At 46.0% G+C, this 21,524-nt stretch overlaps 1 protein-coding gene across 1 annotated transcript; it reads left to right on the forward strand.

Moving 5' to 3' along the window:
- The first annotated feature begins 3,982 nt into the window (after positions 1-3,982).
- On the forward strand, positions 3,983-12,569 carry LOC138656914 (uncharacterized). Its single transcript, XM_069744264.1, has 4 exons — positions 3,983-4,209; positions 4,469-4,628; positions 4,704-5,049; positions 12,282-12,569. The coding sequence occupies exons 1-4, from the start codon at positions 4,176-4,178 to the stop codon at positions 12,567-12,569; spliced, it is 828 nt and encodes a 275-aa protein (XP_069600365.1). The 5' UTR covers positions 3,983-4,175.
- The last annotated feature ends 8,955 nt before the right edge of the window (positions 12,570-21,524 follow it).

The raw sequence follows: 21,524 nt of genomic DNA on the forward strand, positions 1-21,524 counted from the left end.
ATCATCCCTTAACCCTTGCAAAGTTTGCTGAAGCTGGCAGATAAGGGGGACAGTCATGCTGACTAGTGCATCATCTGCACTTGCCATCCGCGTGGAATAATCAAAAGGACGCAAAACCTGGCAGACGTCCTTCATAGTGGCCCACTCTGTGGTTGTGAAGTCTGATCGGCGCTGACTGCGACTTCTTTGCGCCTGATGCAGCTGGTACTCCATAACTGCTTGCTGCTGCTCACACAACCGCTCCAACATATGTAACGTGGAATTCCACCGGGTAGGTAGGTCACATATGATGCGGTGTTCCGGAAGGCGGAATCGGCGCTGCAGAGCAGCAATGCGGGATCTGGCCAAGCTGGAACGCCGCAAGTGAGCACACTCTAGGCGGACCTTGTGCAGCAGGGCATCAAGATCCGGATAGTCCCTCAGAAAACTCTGCACAACCAAATTGAGCACATGTGCCAGACATGGGATGTGAGTGAGGTTGCCAAGGGCCAAAGCTGCCACCAGATTTCGGCCATTGTCACACACTACCATGCCTGGCTGGAGATTCGCTGGCAGTAACCACACATCGCTCTCCTGCTTGATGGCATTCCAGAGCTCCTGCGCTGTGTGGCTTCGATTCCCCAATGAAACAAGTTTCAAGACGGCCTGCTGACGTTTGGCCACGGCTGTGCTCATGTCGGTCATAGGTAAACGTTCACGGGTCCATGTGGAGGTGGACTGTGACGGCTCCTGCAGAGTTGATTCTGAGGAACTTGTGTAAGAGGAGGAGTCAATGCGTACAGACTGGATTCCAGCAATCCTTGGAGTGGGCAGGACACGTCCTGCGCCACTCGCACGATCTGTACCTGGCTCAACAACATTAACCCAATGGGCAGTGAGGGAAACGTATCGCCCCTGTCCATGCTGACTGGTCCACGCATCGGTGGTGAGGTGGACCTTGCTACTGACGGCGTTCAGTAGCGCATGTTTTATGTTTCCCTCAACATGCCTGTGCAGGGCAGGGACAGCTTGCCTGCTGAAGTAAAAGCGGCTGGGCACCTTGTACTGTGGGACTGCCAATGCCATCAAGTCACGGAAGCTGTCAGTCTCCACCAGCCTGAACGAGAGCATTTCCAGGGACAACAGTTTGGCAATGCCTGCATTCAGAGCCTGTGCTCGGGAGTGGTTGGCCGAGAATGCCCGCCTTTTCTCCCATGCCTGTACTACCGATGGCTGTAGAGTAGACTGGGAATGTGAGGATGACTGGGAAGGTGGTGCTGTGGGTGGAATTACACAAGGTCTCTGGACAACAGTGCCAGAGGTTCTTCCATGGCGATCCTGGGAGGAAGCCAAACCAGCTGTGTGTGAGCTGGAGGAAGAGGCAACACGAGCTGAAGAGGTGGTAGCTGCTGCTGTTGGTTGGCCTACATCTTCAGTCTGTTTCTGTAACTCCACCGCGTGCCTGGTCCGCACATGTTTCCACATATTTGTGGTATTGAGGTTGCTGACGTTTTTCCCTCTTTTTACTTTCTGATGACACAGCTTGCATTTGACAAAACAAATGTCATCTGCAACTGTGTCAAAAAAGGACCAGGCACTGCAAGTCTTGGGAGCGCCCTTTTTGGCTTTGGAAAGAGACAGGCTCCTAACGGGTGCCAAAGTGGAGGCTACAGGCTCCCCAGTCTTCCCCCTCCCTCTCCCTCTTTGGCCCGTAAGGGGAATCTCTTCCTCCGAGCTGCTCCCACCACCTTCCTGTTCCTCACGCCACGATGGGTCAACGACCTCATCATCTCCACTACCCTCTGCCACCAACTGCTCCTCCTGGGTAGTCTCGGCAGCACAGTACGCACCAGAAAGCGTCACCTGAGTTTCATCATCAGATGCGTACTGCGCTGTGGTCACCGGAGGCACTGGCCCACCCGCCTCTTCAGAGTCAGAGAGACAAAGCTGTTGGGCATCACTGCACACTGCCTCTTCTTCCATTTCTCCAATGCTGCTTGGCTGGCCCCCTGTTTCCAAGCCAAGAGATTCAGAGAACAGAAGTAGAGACGGCCCCTGTCCTGGGCTCTCTGACTGCCTGGCCAATTTGGCAGGTGGTGAAGAGACAGATGGCTGCTCTCCAGTGGTCTGTGCCTGAGAGGATGTGGCACTAACTGAAGTCGATGCCGAGGCGTTAGCTGCCATCCACCCGACAACGGCTTCAATTTGGTCTTCACGCAGCAGCGGTGCACGGCGCTCTCCGACAAAGCTGCGCATGAAGGACTGTTCCCTGCTGAAACTGAGTGACGACGAGTCACCGGCGCCCGCAGCAGGCACAGAATCACCACGTCCTCTCCCTGCTCCTCTCCCTGCTCCGCGCCCACGCCCATGTGCCTTACTCCCTGCCCTCTTCATCTTGGTTGACAGATAAAGATAAGCAGAAAAGTACTAAGGCCTTAGTGTGCTTATTCCTGAAATGCTCCTCCTAACAGGTGTAAGGCTGGGTTCACATTGCGCTAGGTGTGTCCGTCTAACGGACTCGTTTTTAAGTAGTAAAAACGCAATGTAATGCACATACTAACGCGCCCATAGACTTGCATTGTCTGACGCATCGTGACGCATCCCTAAATTGGTATGCGTTTGTCACATAACGTTTTTTTTCTGACGGACCTTCAACGCGGCTTGCAGCGTTTTTGGGTCCGGCCAAGCTAACGCACTACTAACGGAAGCGTTCATTCTGCCATAGAAGGCTATGGCAAACGCAGTCAGACGCAAATCATGAAAAATTTCCAAATAGAACCACACGTTTTAATAGCGTTTGAGGGTGGTCACATGTGGTCATGTGACAGGAAATGTGATTTCAGCCATTAAAAGATCCCACTCACACAAAGTCTCCTGCACGTGACAGAGTGTTTTGCCGTAGCTCTATAAATTGTAAGTACATTTCTATATATTATATATCTCTGTATACATCATGGGAGTCTGTAATGTCCGTCAGATGTGTGTGTACTAAAAATGTATTGTTTTGTTGCACACAGATGTCGGATACAGATGTCAGCAGCAGCAGCGTGTCTGCGATTTTTTCTTCTGAGTCGGTAGGCTTGCACTTTAAAAAACCATGTTGTGTGAAACTCCATTGTATTGAGCTAGGCATAACAATCCTGTTTATTGTTTTATTGTGAATAGGAGTCTTCTGAGCCCGAGGCTAGACCTCCCCCCAAAAAACACGCAAAAACAACAAAGGTACATAGCACACATGTTGAATTTTTCAGGCATAAATTTATTGAGCCAATGAATGTTAACATTATTTAATGTTAAAAATTTTTTTTTTACATTTTACATACACAATAGGTTGTGGCACAAGGAGGACAAAATAGAAAAAAGGTCCCTAGACGTCTGTCGTCGCCACAACTGCCAGTGGTAAATATAAAACTAGAAATATTCTATCCAATATTTACCAACAATCTATCTATTCACTTTCTATCTACTATATCTATAAACTATCTATCAACTATCTATCGCTCCATCTATTTGTCTATCTATATCTATGTATCTATCTATCAATATCTATGTATCTATCTATCTATCTATCTATCTATATCTATCTATCTATATCTATGTATCTATCTATATATCTATCTATCAATATCTATGTATCTATCTATATCTATCTATCTATGTATCTATGTATCTATCTATCTATCTATCTATCTATCTATCTATCTATCTATCTATCTATCTATCTATATATCTATCTATCAATATCTATGTATCTATCTATCTATCTATCTATATATCTATCTATCAATATCTATGTATCTATGTATCTATCTATCTATCTATCTATCTATCTATCTATCTATCTATCTATCTATCTATCTATCAATGTATATCTATCTATCTACATCTATCTATCTATCTATATATCTATATATTGCTATATCTATGTATCTATCTATCTCTGTATATATGAATATGGCCATCCAGTGAAATTGACACTATCAACTTAACGTTTTGTGTTTACATAGTCCAAGTCAGCGACAAAAAAAAAAAGGATTGTCGTTGACGAAGAGCCATTGACTATCCACAATGAGACACTTATTAACCTTGTGGAAGCCAACCCCTCCATATGGGACCAGAGCGACAGCTCCCACCATGACATCGTGAAGAACCGGAAGTTGTGGGATCAAATAATCTGTCACTTTGATCCCTGATACATGGAGAAGTCGACAACCTCAAAGAAAAAAATTGGTAAATATTGGTGACGTAACATCGGAAAATGTTTTAAAAAAAAAAATTTCTATCCTATCAACCTATCCACTTGTTGTCTGCTATCTATCTCTCAATTATCAACTATCTGTACACTATATATCTATACACTATTTCTACACTATTTCTTATCTAACAACTATCTATCTAATATTTATATATCGTAGCAAACTATGAACAATTTTTCCTATATCTTAACACAATCTACTATTTTTATATATATTTTTTTTTAAATTTAAAGCCGATGCTGTCCATACCCGTTGGAAGTCCATCCGCGATCGCTTTGTCCGTGACTACCGGAACAGTCAGAATGCACCAAGCGGATCAAGTGGCAAACGGGTGACACCGTATGTGCATTATGACCAACTGCTCTTTCTTCAGAAAACATTGTCTCAGCGCTCGTAAGTACAAGAAGGTCTGTGTGCGAGACTAAATTGTTTAAAGGAAAATAAGTAATTTTTGTTTTTGGGTTACAGCACGATATGCAGTACCGCTGCTCCTAGACCAGCAGAGGAACTTGAGCCTTCTTCAGTGGAACCAACGCAACCTGAAGATGTGTCTGGCATCAGCGAGCCACGATCTGCGGATAGAAGCACTGTTGCTGCAGGTGTGAGTGCCCGGTTGCAATCACAGCGTGGACGCAAGCGAGCATCTCAAAAAGATGAAGCAGATGCAATTATCGTGGATGGACTCCAACGGGTAGAGGACATGTGTCGCAGTGAGCTCAAAGACCTGAGACGAGAAATTACCGAGCTACAAGCACGCGAGTCTTTCTACTCTGCTAATGAGTGGAAGCTACTTTTATTATCCTATGTGCCTGTCGTACAAAATATCCCGGCACATAGAAACCTTATGTTTCGACAAAGACTTAACGAGCTTGTAGAGGAATTTGTGGGCACCGAGGAACCCGCTCCATCGGGAAGAAGAAGACTGGACATGCCGCCCTACAACCCTCAATATAGAGGCCGGGGTGAAACGAGCGTGGAACCTCAAAGACAATGTAGCAGTCCATCATATAGTTGGGCAGACAATACTCCCGTGCAGTCCCAAAGTCTTTAGTACCGTTCACTGTCCACAGCCAGGTGCAATTTTCGCGTTGGAATTTTTTTTTTGGGGGGGGGGTTTTGTTGTTAATTTCTATGTTCCTTTTTTTTTTCATCCCTATGGGATATCATATGTTACACCTGTGTACCAACAGTTTGTTGGGAAAATACAAAAACATTTAGTAAACTGTTTCAAATTTCAGATTCTTGTATGACTTTAACTTTAACTTTTTACACGACATAAGGTAACTTTTTACACGACATCAGGTTAAACAACATAACTTTTTACACTACGTAACTTTTTACACGACATCAGGTTAAACAACATAACTTTTTACACTACGTAACTTTTTACACGACATCAGGTTAAACAACATAACTTTTTACACTACGTAACTTTTTACACGACATCAGGAAGACTTTAAATTATTTTCACACGTGTCTGTCTTGCCATGGAACCTGGCCTTCATGTGTGAAGTAGTGTGCAAATTGATCACGAATCCTCATTATTTGTGATGCAGAACGAACTGTAGTCGATTCAATGCTACTGAGGTTCGACTCACAATCATTGGGGTCTACCAACTGGGGTTCATGTCTCGCCACAAAATTGTGCAGACAGATGCATGCCTTCACAACACGGTCCACATTTTCTGGTTGCAGTTGCATGCAGGTTAGTAAAATCCGCCATTTTAATGTCAAAATCCCAAATGCACACTCCACATAACGTCTAGCCCGGCTCAAGCGATAATTAAAAATGCGCCTGCTGGAGTCTAGACTACGGCTTGAGTAGGGCTTGAGGAGATTTTGTCCTAGTTGGAAGGCCTCATCACCAACTAAAACATAGGGCAAACTTGGGCCTTCGGTCCCCGGAAGAGGTCGTGATGACGGTATGTTAAAACTTTGGTTGTACAAACATTGGCACATGTTGGAGTCTCTGAATACTCTGGAATCGTTAGTCCGGCCATAAGCTCCAATATCCACAGCAACAAAACGGTACCTGGCATCCGCAATCGCCATCAATACTATAGAAAAGTATTTCTTATAGTTATAGTAGAGGGAACCACTATGTGCAGGTTTCTGAATCCGAATGTGCTTTCCGTCCACGGCACCAATACAATTGGGGAAATTAGCCACATCCTCGAACTGTTGGGAAATTGCTAGCCACATTTCTGATGTTGGTGTTGGTAGCACAAGTGGTTGCAAGTTGTTCCAAATGGCATCACAAGTTTCCCGAACCAGTTGACAAATTGTTGACTTCCCAAGTCGAAACTGGTAATGCAGTGACGCAAAAGTTTCTCCGGTAGCCAGATATCTGTTGACATTCAAAAACAAAAAAAAAAAATTAGGATTTTAATGATCATCTAAAGGCTAGTTTACAATATAATATACAATTGCAAAATGAACATTAGGCCACACGATACCGAGATATAGTCTTTGTCAATAGAATGATAACAAAAATGTATAATTACCTCACAGTCACTACTAAACGTTGCTCCGCACTGATGCTTTCACGAAAAGTGCTGCGATGATGATGTATCTCATCCTTCACGTGTGAGAGCAGAACATCAAAGGTCTCAATGGACATCCGTAGATAGCGTTGGAATTTGAAGGGATGATCCCGAAGCTGCACATACAGGGTGTGAAAGGCACCATATGTACTCCGCAAGAAATTCACTTCGTGGATCCAATATCTCCTTTGCGAACTACGCTTTCTCTGCCGAAGTCGCAACCGCATCAAGCGAAATCTGACGAGCTCAGACACAAACATCTTGCTAGCAGAAGTTCACTCAATGCTTTCAAAATGGAGAATGAGTCTGTGCCCACACCCGACAATGACAAAAGGGAAACAAAAAAAAAAAAGAACAACTTTATTGACAGTGACAAACGCAGACAAACGGATACTTCGTAAACGGACATCAAAATGAAAAAACGCGATCACATGCGTTAACGCTAGCGTTACCGTGACGACGAACTTAACATATTTTTGCTCCGTTTCTGTACATGCGTTTAACGCATCCGTTTAACGCCATGTACTTGACGCAATGTGAACCTAGCCTAAGAAACACTAATGTTGTAAAGTGTGGACTAAACTTTATTATTTTTCAAATGTGGCCTACACAAGTGTTAAGTTGTGTTTGGTGAACTTTACTTTTTTTTTTTGCAGATCGGGCTACAGAGCTAGTTTAAATCACACGGAGACCGTGCAGACAGCCGTAAACGGCGCTGCAAGGCCCAAAAAAACTCCTCTAGGTTATCCTATTTAGTGTTTTTCCACTATTTAGCTGGAGACGGGTGGAAAGACACTAATAGGGAATTTTTTTTTTAAATTTTAAACAGGCTGCACTATTTAAAAAAAAAGGAAATTTTTTTTCAAGGTATGAGGCAGTAACGCACCCTGAGCTGAATCCAACCGGCTATGGCTGCACACAGACTACAGGGCGAGCTGCGCTCACACAGAGACCGTGCAGACAGCCGTAAACGGCGCTGCAAGGCCCAAAAAAACCCCTCTAGGTTATCCTATGTAGTGTTTTTCCACAATTTAGCTGGAGATGGGTGGAAAAACACTAATAGGAAATTTTTTAAAAAAATTTTAAACTGGCTGCACTATTTGAAAAAAATGAAATTTTTTTTCAAGGTATGAGGCAGTAACGCACCCTGAGCTGAATCCAACCGGCTATGGCTGCACACAGACTACAGGGCGAGCTGCGCTCACACAGAGACCGTGCAGACAGCCGTAAACGGCGCTGCAAGGCCCAAAAAAAACCCTCTAGGTTAGCCTATTTAGTGTTTTTCCACAATTTAGCTGGAGACGGGTGGAAAAACACTAATAGGAAATTTTTTTTTATAGTTTAAACAGGCTGCACTATTTGAAAAAAAGGAAATTTTTTTTCAAGGTATGAGGCAGTAACGCACCCTGAGCTGAATCCAACCGGCTATGGCTGCACACAGACTACAGGGCGAGCTGCGCTCACACAGAGACCGTGCAGACAGCTGTAAACGGCGCTGCAAGGCCCAAAAAAAACCCTCTAGGTTATCCTATGTAGTGTTTTTCCACAATTTAGCAGGAGACGGGTGGAAAAACACTAATAGGAATTTTTTTTTTTAATTTTAAACAGGCTGCACTATTTGAAAAAAAGGAAAATTTTTCTCAAGGTATGAGGCAGTAACGAACCCTGAGCTGAATCCAACCGGCTATGGCTGCACACAGACTACAGGGCGAGCTGCGCTCACACGGAGACCGTGCAGACAGCCGTAAACGGCGCTGCAAGGCCCAAAAAACCCCCTCTAGGTTATCCTATGTTGTGTTTTTCCACAATTTAGCTGGAGACGGGTGGAAAAACACTAATAGGAAATTTGAGAAAAAATGTGCAGCAGGCTGCACTATGAGCAAAAAAGGACAACTGTGTGAGGCAGTGTGAACCCCCCCTGAGCTGAATACAACCGGGTATATGGCTGCACACAGACTACAGAGTGAGCTGCACACACACACACACACACACACACACAGAGACCTTGCAGAACGCTGTTAAAACAGCGCTGCAAGGCAAGAGCAAGGTGAACAGTGAAGAACACACAGCGTTTTGCTAAATTAGCCTTTGGAAAGGAAAATAAAGCAATTAGCTATCTCAACTGGCCCTCAGTTAGAACACAGCGTCCTGTCCCTAACTGAAATCACAGCAGAGTGAGCGCAAAATGGCGGCAGCGTTTTTTATAGTGCAGAGGACATCATTTCAGCAGCCAATCACAGCCTTGCCAGTACTTACATGCCCACCATGCTAAACAGGATGTGCCCACACTTCCAATCATTCCTCATTGGCTGCTGCGTTCAGTTTGAATTCTGGGAACTTCCGATTCCGGTATCCGATACGCGGGAAGTATCGGAATTCGGTATCGGAATTCCGATACCGCAAATATCGGCCGATACCCGATACTTGCGGTATCGGAATGCTCAACACTACTCACAGCCAATGAAAACCCAAACGTCATTATCTCAGGAAATTAGAATGCTTTATAACACCAGCTTGAAAAATGATTTTAAAATCTGAAATGTTGGCCTACTGAAATGTATGTTCAGTAAATACACTCAATACTTGGTTGGGGCTCATTTTTCATCAACTATTGCTTCAATGCGGCGTGGCATGGAGGCGATCATCCTGTGGCACTGCTGAGGTGTTATGGAAGCCCAGGTTGCTTTGATAGCAGCCTTCAGGTCGACTGCATTGTTGGGTCTGGTGTCTCTCATTCTCCTCTTGACAACACCCCATAGATTCTCTATGGGGTTAAGTTGAGGTGAGTTTGCTGGCCAATCAAACACAATGATACTGTTCTTTTTAAACCAGGTATTAGTACTTTTGGCAGTGTGGATAGGTGGTAAGTCCTGATGGAAAATTAAATTTCCATCTCCAAAAAGCTTGTCAGCAGAGCAAAGACTGAAGTGCTCTAAAATTTCCTGGTAGATGGCTACGCTGACTTTGGTCTTCATAAAACACAGTGGACCTACAACAGCAGATGACACGGATCCCCAAACAATCAACTCATTGTGGAAACGTAACACTAGACCTCAAGCAGCTTGGATTGTCGGCCTCTCCACTCTTCCCCCAGACTCTGGGACCTTGATTTCCAAATGAAATGCAAAATTTACTTTCATCTGAAAACAACACCTTGGACCACTGAGCAACAGTCCAGTTCTTTTTCTCCTTTGTCCAGGTAAAACGCTTCTATCATTATCTATTGGTCATGAGTGGCTTGACACAAGGAATGCAATACTTGCAGCCCATGTCCAGGGTATGTCTGTGTGGTGGCTCTTAAAGCACTGACTAAAGCAGCAGTCCCCTCCTTGTGAATCTCCTCATAATAATATTTTAATTGCCTTTTCTTAACAATCCTTTCAAGGCTGCGGTTATCCCCGTTGCTTGTGCAACTTTTTCTTCCACACTTTTTCCTTCCACTCAACTTTCCATTAATATGCTTGGATACAGCACTCTGTGAACAGCCAGCTTCTTTAGCAATGACCTTTTGTGTTCTTTTTCTCCTTGGCCCAGGTAAAAAGCTTCTGACATTTTCTATTGGTCATGAGTGGCTTGACACAAGGAATACCACTAGTGATGAGCGAATGTGCTCGCCACTGCTCGTTACTCACCCGGTGTACTTGGCGAGCAGCGAGCATTTCTGGGATTATTCGGCAGTAACTGGTGTCTCCACCCAGCATTTTTGGCAGACTTTAGAGACCCAATCATGCTGCAGGGATTGTCTGCCAGGCCATGAAAAGTCGCAGCCATCTTTGTTGTGGCCGTGCAGTGATTGGCTTGGCCGCACAGCATCATCCTGAGTATATGAGACCTGGCGCCACCCTGCTCGCCGCAATCCGTTCCTGATTCAGCGAGAGTAGTGAGAGCTGATGATGAGATAGGGCCAGAATCATGGTTTTTAGAGTTAGTGCAGGTCTGCAACTCTTAAATCCACAACACCTCAGAAACCAAAAGTCCATTTTTGGGCTAATTCGTGGGTCCCGATATTGCGCTAGGTAGGCAGGGCATAGCATATCCACATCAGTGCAAGGCCTGCAGGCACTGCATGTGTGTCCATTGCTCCCACTGCATCCCTCCCAAAGCTCCATAACTGTCTGCTGCTGCAGCTTTTTTACTATATACCTAGTTGGATTTTTTTTTCAAAAATTCACCCCCAAAAAACAAAAATACACAGTCTGTTATCTCAGACTGAGGCCTGCTGAAAAATCATAGTTTGTCAGGCATACGTAGAATAGTTGTGTGTGCTAACCTTGTGCCACTTTTTTTGTGTTTTAAATTCACCGAAAAAGTCCTCATATATCTGCGTGCTCCAACTTTGGGCATTGCAGGCCGGTGGACCCCTTTTTTGCTGTCTGTTACTGAAATTATATACAGCACTATTTAGCATAAACAAATTTTTAAAGGCCACATATTTGCGAGTGTGGTATTTCTGTGACAGCCCTAATATATCTGTGTGCTCCAAGTGTGGTCATTGTAGGCTGGAGGACCACTTTTCTGCTGTCTGTTACTGAAATTATATACAGCGCTATTTAGCATAAAAAAATTGAAAGGCCACATATTTGCCAATGTGGTATTTCCGTGAGAGCCCTCATATATCTGCGTGCTCCAACTTTGGTCATTGTAGGCCGGAGGACCACTTTTTTTGCTGTCTGTTACTGAAATTATATACAGCACTATTTAGCATAAAAAAATATTACAAGGCCAAATATTTGCCAGTGTGGTATTTCCGTGAGAGCCCTCATATATCTGCGTGCTCCAAGTGGTGTCTTTGTAGGCCGAAGGACCACTTTTTGTTGTCTGTTACTTAAATTATATACAGCACTATTTAGCATAAAAAAATATTAGAAGGCCACATATTTGCCAGTGTGGTCTTTCCGTGAGAGCCCTCACATATCTGCGTGCTCCAACTTTGGTCATTGTAGGCCAGTGTACCCCTTTTTTGCTGTATGTTACTCTACTTATATACAGCACTATTTTACATAAATTAAATTCACAAAAAGCTCCCCAAAATTGAATACAGTCTGTTATGTCAGGATGAGACCTGCATGGTGTTTTGGTTTAAAAATCGTAGATTTGCAGGCATACTGATCAGATATTATTTTGCTACTAATAAATATATTTGTGTTGAGCATTTGAAATAGTGCAGTAGTCTATTTAAAATGGGCAAGGCAAGGGATGGGGAAGTGGATGTGATGATGATGGTGAATGCAGATGACGAGGCCGTGGCCAAGGTGAAAGTGGGCCACAACAAAGACCCACATCTTCTCACTTGACCTTCCTGTCTCAGTTTCTAGGGGACTGCAGCACACCACTATTTAAGCCAGAGCAGTGTGAAACGGTTGTTGATTGGATAGCGGATAATACTTCCAGTCACTTAGCCACCACCACCACCACCATGTCTTCCACATGGTCAAGTCTGAGTAGCCATGAGTGTGGCCAGGATATTCCTCACCCTGATCCTCCTTCCTCCCACCATGCCAAGTGCCCTGAGACAACTGATCCCACACTTGGACACTCTGAAGAGCTGTTCAGTTTTCCATATCAAGATTCTGAACTCTTGGCCAATCAACTTAAAGTGGTGACAGCTGAGATCATATGTAGAGATGCTCAAAGCTTTGACCAGCCCCGGTCACATGAAGGCGATGGTGGGAAAGTGTCAGAAGAGGTGGACGATGATGAGACACAATTGCAAGAAAGTCTGGAGGAGGAGCAGGGTGCGGATGTGGAAGACATGGTGGTGGATGACTATGTGATTGACCCAACCTGGTAGGAGGACATACAGAGTGAGGGCAGCAGCACACATGGGGAAGGAGGCATATCACCCCAACAGGCAGGAAGAAGCAGTGTGGTGGCCACAGACAGAAGGCGTGCATCCGTTCACCATAACACCAACTTGAGGGAAGTAGCATTCCAACTGTTAGATCTTCCCGAGTCTAGTTATTTTTGAAACACTCTGACGATAGCCCCAAACAGGCCATTTGCAGCACCTGCCATGCTCGCATCAGCAGGGGTAGTAAAACTACCAGCCTGACCACCACCAGCATGATCAGGCACATGGCAGCAAAGCACCCGATTTTGTGGACCGAACCCCAGGCTCCAATACCAATTCCTGCTGGTTGCACCACTGCTTCTTCCACTGTTTTGCGTAGAAGCCAATCCCCAGTACACCATGCATGTGAAGATGCCTCTGTTGTTGCCCACAGTCAAGCAGCACCATCAGCAAGCTCGTCCACATCTTTGTCCCAGCACAGCCTTCAGTTGTCTATAACCCAGTCTTTGGAATGCAAGCGGAAATACCCAGCTAATGCCCCACAGGCCACAGTCCTCAATTCTAATATTTATTTTCTGCTTGTGCTAGAAAAGCTGCCTTTTAGGCTTGTTGAGATGGAAGCTTTCCGCAACATGATGGGGGTGGCCGTCCCAAAGTACTCGGTCCCAAGTCGCCACTATTTCTCCAGGTGTGCCATACCGACATTACACCAGCATGTGTCCCACAACATTACCTGTGCCCTTAACAATGTTGTTACAGGAAAGTCCACCTAACCACAGACACATGGACAAGTGCTTGTGGGCAGGGACGGTAGATCTCACTGATGGCACACTGGGTTAACATAGTGGAAGCCGGGACCCAGTCGGACCTTGGGATGGAACACATACTCCCCACACCAAGGATTGCTGGCCCTACATCAATCAGGGTTGCCCCCTCAGTCTACAGCTCCTGCATCTCCTCCTCCTCCACCATCTCTGAAATCAACACATCAGTCAGAAGTTGGAAGCACTGCAGCACTGCCTCAGCCAAGAGGCAACAGGCTGTGCTGAATCTAATCTGCATAGGTGACAAACCGCACAATGCAGAAGAGTTTTGGACAGCGCTGAAAGAGCAAGATGTTTGGATGACATCGTTGAACCTACAGCCAGGCATGGTCATGTGTGACAATGGCCGTAACCTAGTGGCGGCTCTGAGGCAAGGTGAGCTCACACACGTACCTTGCTTGGCCCATGTGCTTAACCTCGTGGTTCAACATTTTCTGAAAAGCTACCTGGAGCTGCCAGATCTGCTAGTGAAAGTATGCCATCTGTCTGCCCATTTTAGAAAGTCAGCTACAGCTTCAGCCGCCCTTGCCGTGCTTCAGCAGCGTTTGCAGCTTCCAGCTCACCGACTGGTCTGTGATGTCCCCACGCGCTGGAACTCTGCGCTGCTTATGTTGGAAAGGCTTTGTGAACAGAAGAGGGCCGTTATTGACTACCAACATCAACAAGGCGGTAGATATTCAGTTCAGTTTCAACACATAAGACCTCAGGAGTGGACATGGATGTCCGACATATGTACCATCCTCCAAAACTTTGAAGACTGCACCAAGATTGCAGATAGCGTCACCATCCCGCTTCTCAGCATTCTGAATACCTCTCTGCTCACAATTAAAGAGGATGCATTGCAGGCAGCGCACGAAGACATGGAGCAAGGAACCATACAGGGGGATTACACTCAGCCCAGCCTCATGTCTTCTCATTGTGGATTGGTAGTCAATAGGGCGGAGGAGGAAGAACAGGAGCTACTTTCATGCACTATAGATGGTACTACAAACACAGCTGTCATACCATCTGTTCAGCGGGGATGGCCTGAGGACAGGGAGGAGGAGGAGGAGGATGAGGATGAGGAGAACAGCATGGTCAGTCGTCCTGTTGGTGAGGACACGGAAGTCTTGTCTGTTAGCAATCTGGCACGCATGGCTGACTTTATGTTGCTCTGCGTTTCACGTGACCCTCGCATTATAAAATATTGGGTGACACTCATTACTGGTTGGTGACACTTCTAGACCCATGCCACAAGGAGAACTTTTAATCTCCTCTACCAGAGGCAGAGAGGTGTACTAAAATGTTGCAGTACCAGAGGGCCCTTGTAGTGGAATTACTTAGAAAATTCCCATGTGAGAAAGCAACAGCAGACGTCAGAGTTTGTTGTTCAACCAAGGAGTCCAAGTGAGAGAGACAGAAGTGCAATCCAGCTCAGGCAGGGGAACAAAGGCAAAGTTCTGGGACAGTTTTCTCAGACCCTCCCATTGCGACGGCACAGAGGCAAGGGGTGTTGTCACAAGTAGGGTTGAGCGAAACGGGTCGAAAATATTCAAAAGTCGCCGACTTTTGGCAAAGTCGGGTTTCATGAAACCCGACCCGACCCCTGTGTGGGGTCGGCCATGAAGTCGGCAATCTTTTGAACCTAGAATCGGAATTCCGATACCGATTCCCGATATGTTTATATCGGGAATTGGTATCGGAATTCAGATTTAAGTGTAAAATAAAGAATTAAAATAAAAAATATCGCAATACTTACCCTCTGACGCGCCCTGGTACCAACCGGGAACCTTCCTTCCTTAGAAACAGCCTTCCAGGACCTTGCGGTGACGTTTGCGGTGACGTCGCGGCTTGTGATTGGCCGCGCGGCCGCCCATGTGACCGCTCGCGCGGCCAATCAGAAGCCGCGACGTCACCGCGACGTCACCTGTTATGGCAGGCAATCAGGCAACACAGCGTGCAGTAATCAGCGCACATACAGAGATCTGGCAATAACCAAAAACAATAGGACGAGCTCTGAGACGTGGAATCTCTGTAGACTGCAGTACCTGATCTATCCTCACACAACTATAAGCAGCAGTGGATTGCGCCTATCAACTACCTATGCAACTCGGCACTGCCTGAGGAGCTGACTAGCCTGAAGATAGAAATACAAGCCTGACTTACCTCAGAGAAATACCCCAAAGGAATAGGCAGCCCCCCACATATAATGACTGTTAGCAAGATGAAAAGACAAACGTAGGAATGAAATAGATTCAGCAAAGTGAGGCCCGATATTCTAGACAGAGCGAGGATAGCAAAGAGAACTATGCAGTCTACAAAAAACCCTAAAACGAAAACCACGCAAAGGGGCAAAAAGACCCACCGTGCCGAACTAACAGCACGGCGGTGCACCCCTTTGCTTCTCAGAGCTTCCAGCAAAAGTTAATAGCAAGCTGGACAGAAAAAACAGAAAACAAACTAGAAGCACTTATCTAGCAGAGCAGCAGGCCCAAGGAAAGATGCAGTAGCTCAGATCCAACACTGGAACATTGACAAGGAGCAAGGAAGACAGACTCAGGTGGAGCTAAATAGCAAGGCAGCCAACGAGCTCACCAAAACACCTGAGGGAGGAAGCCCAGAGACTGCAATACCACTTGTGACCACAGAAGTGAACTCAGCCACAGAATTCACAACAGTACCCCCCCCTTGAGGAGGGGTCACCGAACCCTCACCAGAACCCCCAGGCCGACCAGGATGAGCCACATGAAAGGCACGAACAAGATCTGGGGCATGGACATCAGAGGCAAAAACCCAGGAATTATCTTCCTGAGCATAACCCTTCCATTTGACCAGATACTGGAGTTTCCGTCTAGAGACACGAGAATCCAAAATCTTCTCCACAATATACTCCAATTCCCCCTCCACCAAAACAGGGGCAGGAGGCTCCACAGATGGAACCATAGGTGCCACGTATCTCCTCAACAACGACCTATGGAATACATTATGTATGGAAAAGGAGTCTGGGAGGGTCAGACGAAAAGACACCGGATTGAGAATCTCAGAAATCCTATACGGACCAATAAAACGAGGTTTAAATTTAGGAGAGGAAACCTTCATAGGAATATGACGAGAAGATAACCAAACCAGATCCCCAACACGAAGTCGGGGTCCCACACGGTGTCTGCGATTAGCGAAAAGCTGAGCCTTCTCCTGGGACAAGGTCAAATTGTCCACTACCTGAGTCCAGATCTGCTGCAACCTGTCCACCACATAATCCACACCAGGACAGTCCGAAGACTCAACCTGTCCTGAAGAGAAACGAGGATGGAACCCAGAATTGCAGAAAAATGGAGAGACCAAGGTAGCCGAGCTGGCCCGATTATTAAGGGCGAACTCAGCCAACGGCAAAAATGACACCCAATCATCCTGGTCAGCGGAAACAAAACATCTCAGATATGTTTCCAAGGTCTGATTGGTTCGTTCGGTCTGGCCATTAGTCTGAGGATGGAAGGCCGAGGAAAAAGATAGGTCAATGCCCATCCTACCACAAAAGGCTCGCCAGAACCTCGAGACAAACTGGGAACCTCTGTCAGAAACAATATTCTCAGGAATGCCATGTAAACGAACCACATGCTGGAAGAACAAAGGCACCAAATCAGAGGAGGAAGGCAATTTAACCAAGGGCACCAGATGGACCATTTTAGAAAAGCGATCACAGACCACCCAAATGACCGACATTTTTTGAGAAACGGGAAGGTCAGAAATGAAATCCATCGAAATATGTGTCCAAGGCCTCTTCGGGACCGGCAAGGGCAAAAGCAACCCACTGGCACGTGAACAGCAGGGCTTAGCCCTAGCACAAATTCCACAGGACTGCACAAAAGCACGCACATCCCGTGACAGAGATGGCCACCAGAAGGATCTAGCAACCAACTCCCTGGTACCAAAGATTCCTGGATGACCGGCCAGCACCGAACAATGAAGTTCAGAGATAACTTTACTAGTCCACCTATCAGGGACGAACAGTTTCTCGGCCGGACAACGATCAGGTTTATTAGCCTGAAATTTCTGCAACACTCTCCGCAAATCAGGGGAGATGGCAGACACAATGACTCCTTCCTTGAGGATACTCGCCGGCTCAGATAACCCCGGAGAGTCGGGCACAAAACTCCTAGACAGAGCATCCGCCTTCACATTTTTAGAGCCCGGAAGGTATGAAATCACAAAATCAAAACGAGCAAAAAATAACGACCAACGGGCCTGTCTAGGATTCAAGCGCTTGGCAGACTCAAGATAAGTAAGGTTCTTATGATCAGTCAAAACCACCACGCGATGCTTAGCACCCTCAAGCCAATGACGCCACTCCTCGAATGCCCACTTCATGGCCAGCAACTCTCGGTTGCCCACATCATAATTACGCCCAGCAGCAGAAAATTTCCTGGAAAAGAAAGCACATGGTTTGAACACTGAGCAACCAGAACCTCTCTGTGACAAAACCGCCCCTGCACCAATCTCAGAAGCATCAACCTCGACCTGGAACGGAAGAGAAACATCAGGTTGACACAACACAGGGGCACAGCAAAAACGACGCTTCAACTCCTGAAAAGCTTCCACGGCAGCAGAAGACCAATTAACCAAATCAGCACCCTTCTTGGTCAAATCGGTCAATGGTCTGGCAATGCTAGAAAAATTACAGATGAAGCGACGATAAAAATTAGCAAAGCCCAGGAATTTCTGCAGACTTTTTAGAGATGTCGGCTGAGTCCAATCCTGGATGGCCTGAACCTTAACCGGATCCATCTCGATAGTAGAAGGGGAAAAGATGAACCCCAAAAATGAAACTTTCTGCACACCGAAGAGACACTTTGATCCCTTCACGAACAAGGAATTAGCACGCAGTACCTGGAAAACCATTCTGACTTGCTTCACATGAGACTCCCAATCATCTGAGAAGATCAAAATGTCATCCAAGTAAACAATCAAGAATTTATCCAGATACTCACGGAAAATGTCATGCATAAAAGACTGAAAAACAGATGGAGCATTGGCAAGTCCGAACGGCATCACCAGATACTCAAAATGACCCTCGGGCGTATTAAATGCCGTTTTCCATTCATCTCCCTGCCTGATTCACACCAGATTATACGCACCACGAAGATCAATCTTAGTAAACCAACTAGCCCCCTTAATCCGAGCAAACAAGTCAGAAATCAATGGCAAGGGATACTGAAACTTAACAGTGATCTTATTAAGAAGGCGGTAATCAATACACGGTCTTAGCGAACCATCCTTCTTGGCTACAAAAAAGAACCCTGCTCCCAATGGTGACGACGATGGGCGAATATGTCCCTTCTCCAGGGACTCCTTCACATAACTGCGCATAGCGGTGTGTTCAGGTACGGACAAATTAAATAAACGACCCTTAGGGAATTTACTACCAGGAATCAAATCGATAGCACAATCACAATTCCTATGCGGAGGTAGGGCATCAGACTTGGACTCTTCAAATACATCCTGAAAGTCCGACAAGAACTCTGGGATGTCAGAAGGAATGGATGACGAAATAGACAAAAATGGAACATCACCATGTACTCCCTGACAACCCCAGCTGGTTACCGACATAGAGTTCCAATCCAATACTGGATTATGGGTTTGTAGCCATGGCAACCCGAACACGACCACATCATGCAAATTATGCAGTACCAAAAAGTGAATAACTTCCTGATGTGCAGGAGCCATGCACATGGTCAGCTGGGCCCAGTACTGAGGCTTATTCTTGGCCAAAGGTGTAGCATCAATTCCTCTCAACGGAATAGGACACCGCAAAGGCTCCAAGAAAAATCCACAACATTTAGCATAATCCAAATCCATCAGATTCAGGGCAGCGCCTGAATCCACAAACGCCATGACAGAATATGATGACAAAGAGCACATTAAGGTAATGGACAAAAGGAATTTGGACTGTACAGTACCAATAACGGCAGAGCTATCGAACCGCCTAGTGCGTTTAGGACAATTAGAAATAGCATGAGTAGAATCACCACAATAGAAACACAGTCTGTTCAGACGTCTGTGTTCGTGCCGTTCTACTTTAGTCATAGTCCTGTCGCACTGCATAGGCTCAGGCTTACTCTCAGACAATACCGCCAGATGGTGCACAGATTTACGCTCGCGCAAGCGACGACCGATCTGAATGGCCAAGGACATAGACTCATTCAAACCAGCAGGCATAGGAAATCCCACCATTACATCCTTAAGAGCTTCAGAGAGACCCTTTCTGAACAAAGCCGCTAGTGCAGATTCATTCCACAGAGTGAGTACTGACCATTTCCTAAATTTCTGACAATATACTTCTACATCATCCTGACCCTGGCATAAAGCCAGCAGATTTTTCTCAGCTTGATCCACTGAATTAGGCTCATCGTAAAGCAATCCCAGCGCCTGGAAAAATGCATCAACATTACTCAATGCAGAATCTCCTGGTGCAAGAGAAAACGCCCAGTCCTGTGGGTCGCCGCGCAAAAAAGAAATAATAATCAAAACCTGTTGAATAGGATTACCAGAAGAATGAGGTTTCAAGGCCAAAAATAGCTTACAATTATTTCTGAAGCTCAGGAACTTAGTTCTGTCACCAAAAAACAAATCAGGAATCGGAATTCTTGGTTCTAGCATCGATTTTTGATCAATAGTATCTTGAATCTTTTGTACATTTACAACGAGATTATCCATTGAGGAGCACAGAGCCTGAATATCCATATCCACAGCTGTGTCCTGAAGCACTCTAATGTCTAGGGGAAAAAAAAGACTGAAGACAGAGCTAAGAAAAAAAAATGATGTCAGGATTTCTTTTTTCCCTCTATTGGGAATCATTGGTGGGGCTCCTTGTACTGTTATGGCAGGCAATCAGGCAACACAGCGTGCAGTAATCAGCGCACATACAGAGATCTGGCAATAACCAAAAACAATAGGACGAGCTCTGAGACGTGGAATCTCTGTAGACTGCAGTACCTGATCTATCCTCACACAACTATAAGCAGCAGTGGATTGCGCCTATCAACTACCTATGCAACTCGGCACTGCCTGAGGAGCTGACTAGCCTGAAGATAGAAATACAAGCCTGACTTACCTCAGAGAAATACCCCAAAGGAATAGGCAGCCCCCCACATATAATGACTGTTAGCAAGATGAAAAGACAAACGTAGGAATGAACTAGATTCAGCAAAGTGAGGCCCGATATTCTAGACAGAGCGAGGATAGCAAAGAGAACTATGCAGTCTACAAAAAACCCTAAAACGAAAACCACGCAAAGGGGCAAAAAGACCCACCGTGCCGAACTAACAGCACGGCGGTGCACCCCTTTGCTTCTCAGAGCTTCCAGCAAAAGTTAATAGCAAGCTGGACAGAAAAAACAGAAAACAAACTAGAAGCACTTATCTAGCAGAGCAGCAGGCCCAAGGAAAGATGCAGTAGCTCAGATCCAACACTGGAACATTGACAAGGAGCAAGGAAGACAGACTCAGGTGGAGCTAAATAGCAAGGCAGCCAACGAGCTCACCAAAACACCTGAGGGAGGAAGCCCAGAGACTGCAATACCACTTGTGACCACAGAAGTGAACTCAGCCACAGAATTCACAACAGTCACCGAAGGTCCTGGAAGGGCTGATTCTTAGGAAGGAAGGCTGCCGGAAAGAAGCAGGGCGCGTCCGAGGGTGAGTATATTCCTATTAGGTATATACTCACCCTCGGACGCGCCCTGCTTCTTTCCGGCAGCCTTCCAGGACCTTCGGTGACGTCGCGGTGACGTCGCGGCTTGTGATTGGCCGCGCGAGCGGTCACATGGGCGGCCGCGCGGCCAATCACAAGCCGCGACGTCACCGCGAACGTCACCGCAAGTTCCTGGAAGGCTGTTTCTAAGGAAGGAAGGTTCCCGGTTGGTACCAGGGCGCGTCAGAGGGTAAGTATTGCGATATTTTTTATTTTAATTCTTTATTTTACACTAAAATATGGATCGCAGGGCCTGAAGGAGAGTTTCCGCTCCTTCAGACCCTGGGAACCATGGAAACCCAATGCACTGCATTGGGTTTCGGGTTTCGTCTGACCCCGACTTTTTTATAGGATCGGCCGATTTCACTCGACCTGACTTTTTCAAAAGTCGGGTTTCGTGAAACCC

This window comes from Ranitomeya imitator, chromosome 1 (assembly GCF_032444005.1).
Source record: "Ranitomeya imitator isolate aRanImi1 chromosome 1, aRanImi1.pri, whole genome shotgun sequence".
Lineage (NCBI taxonomy): Eukaryota > Metazoa > Chordata > Amphibia > Anura > Dendrobatidae > Ranitomeya > Ranitomeya imitator.

Bases quoted from the DNA above. Each gene is read 5' to 3' on its own strand.
- LOC138656914 (XM_069744264.1), top strand. From the start codon at position 4,176: ATGGAGAAGTCGACAACCTCAAAGAAAAAAATTG. The intron at 4,210-4,468 runs GTAAATATTGGT...TTAAATTTAAAG, and splicing joins AACCTCAAAGAAAAAAATTG to CCGATGCTGTCCATACCCGT. The intron at 4,629-4,703 runs GTAAGTACAAGA...TTTGGGTTACAG, and splicing joins AAAACATTGTCTCAGCGCTC to CACGATATGCAGTACCGCTG.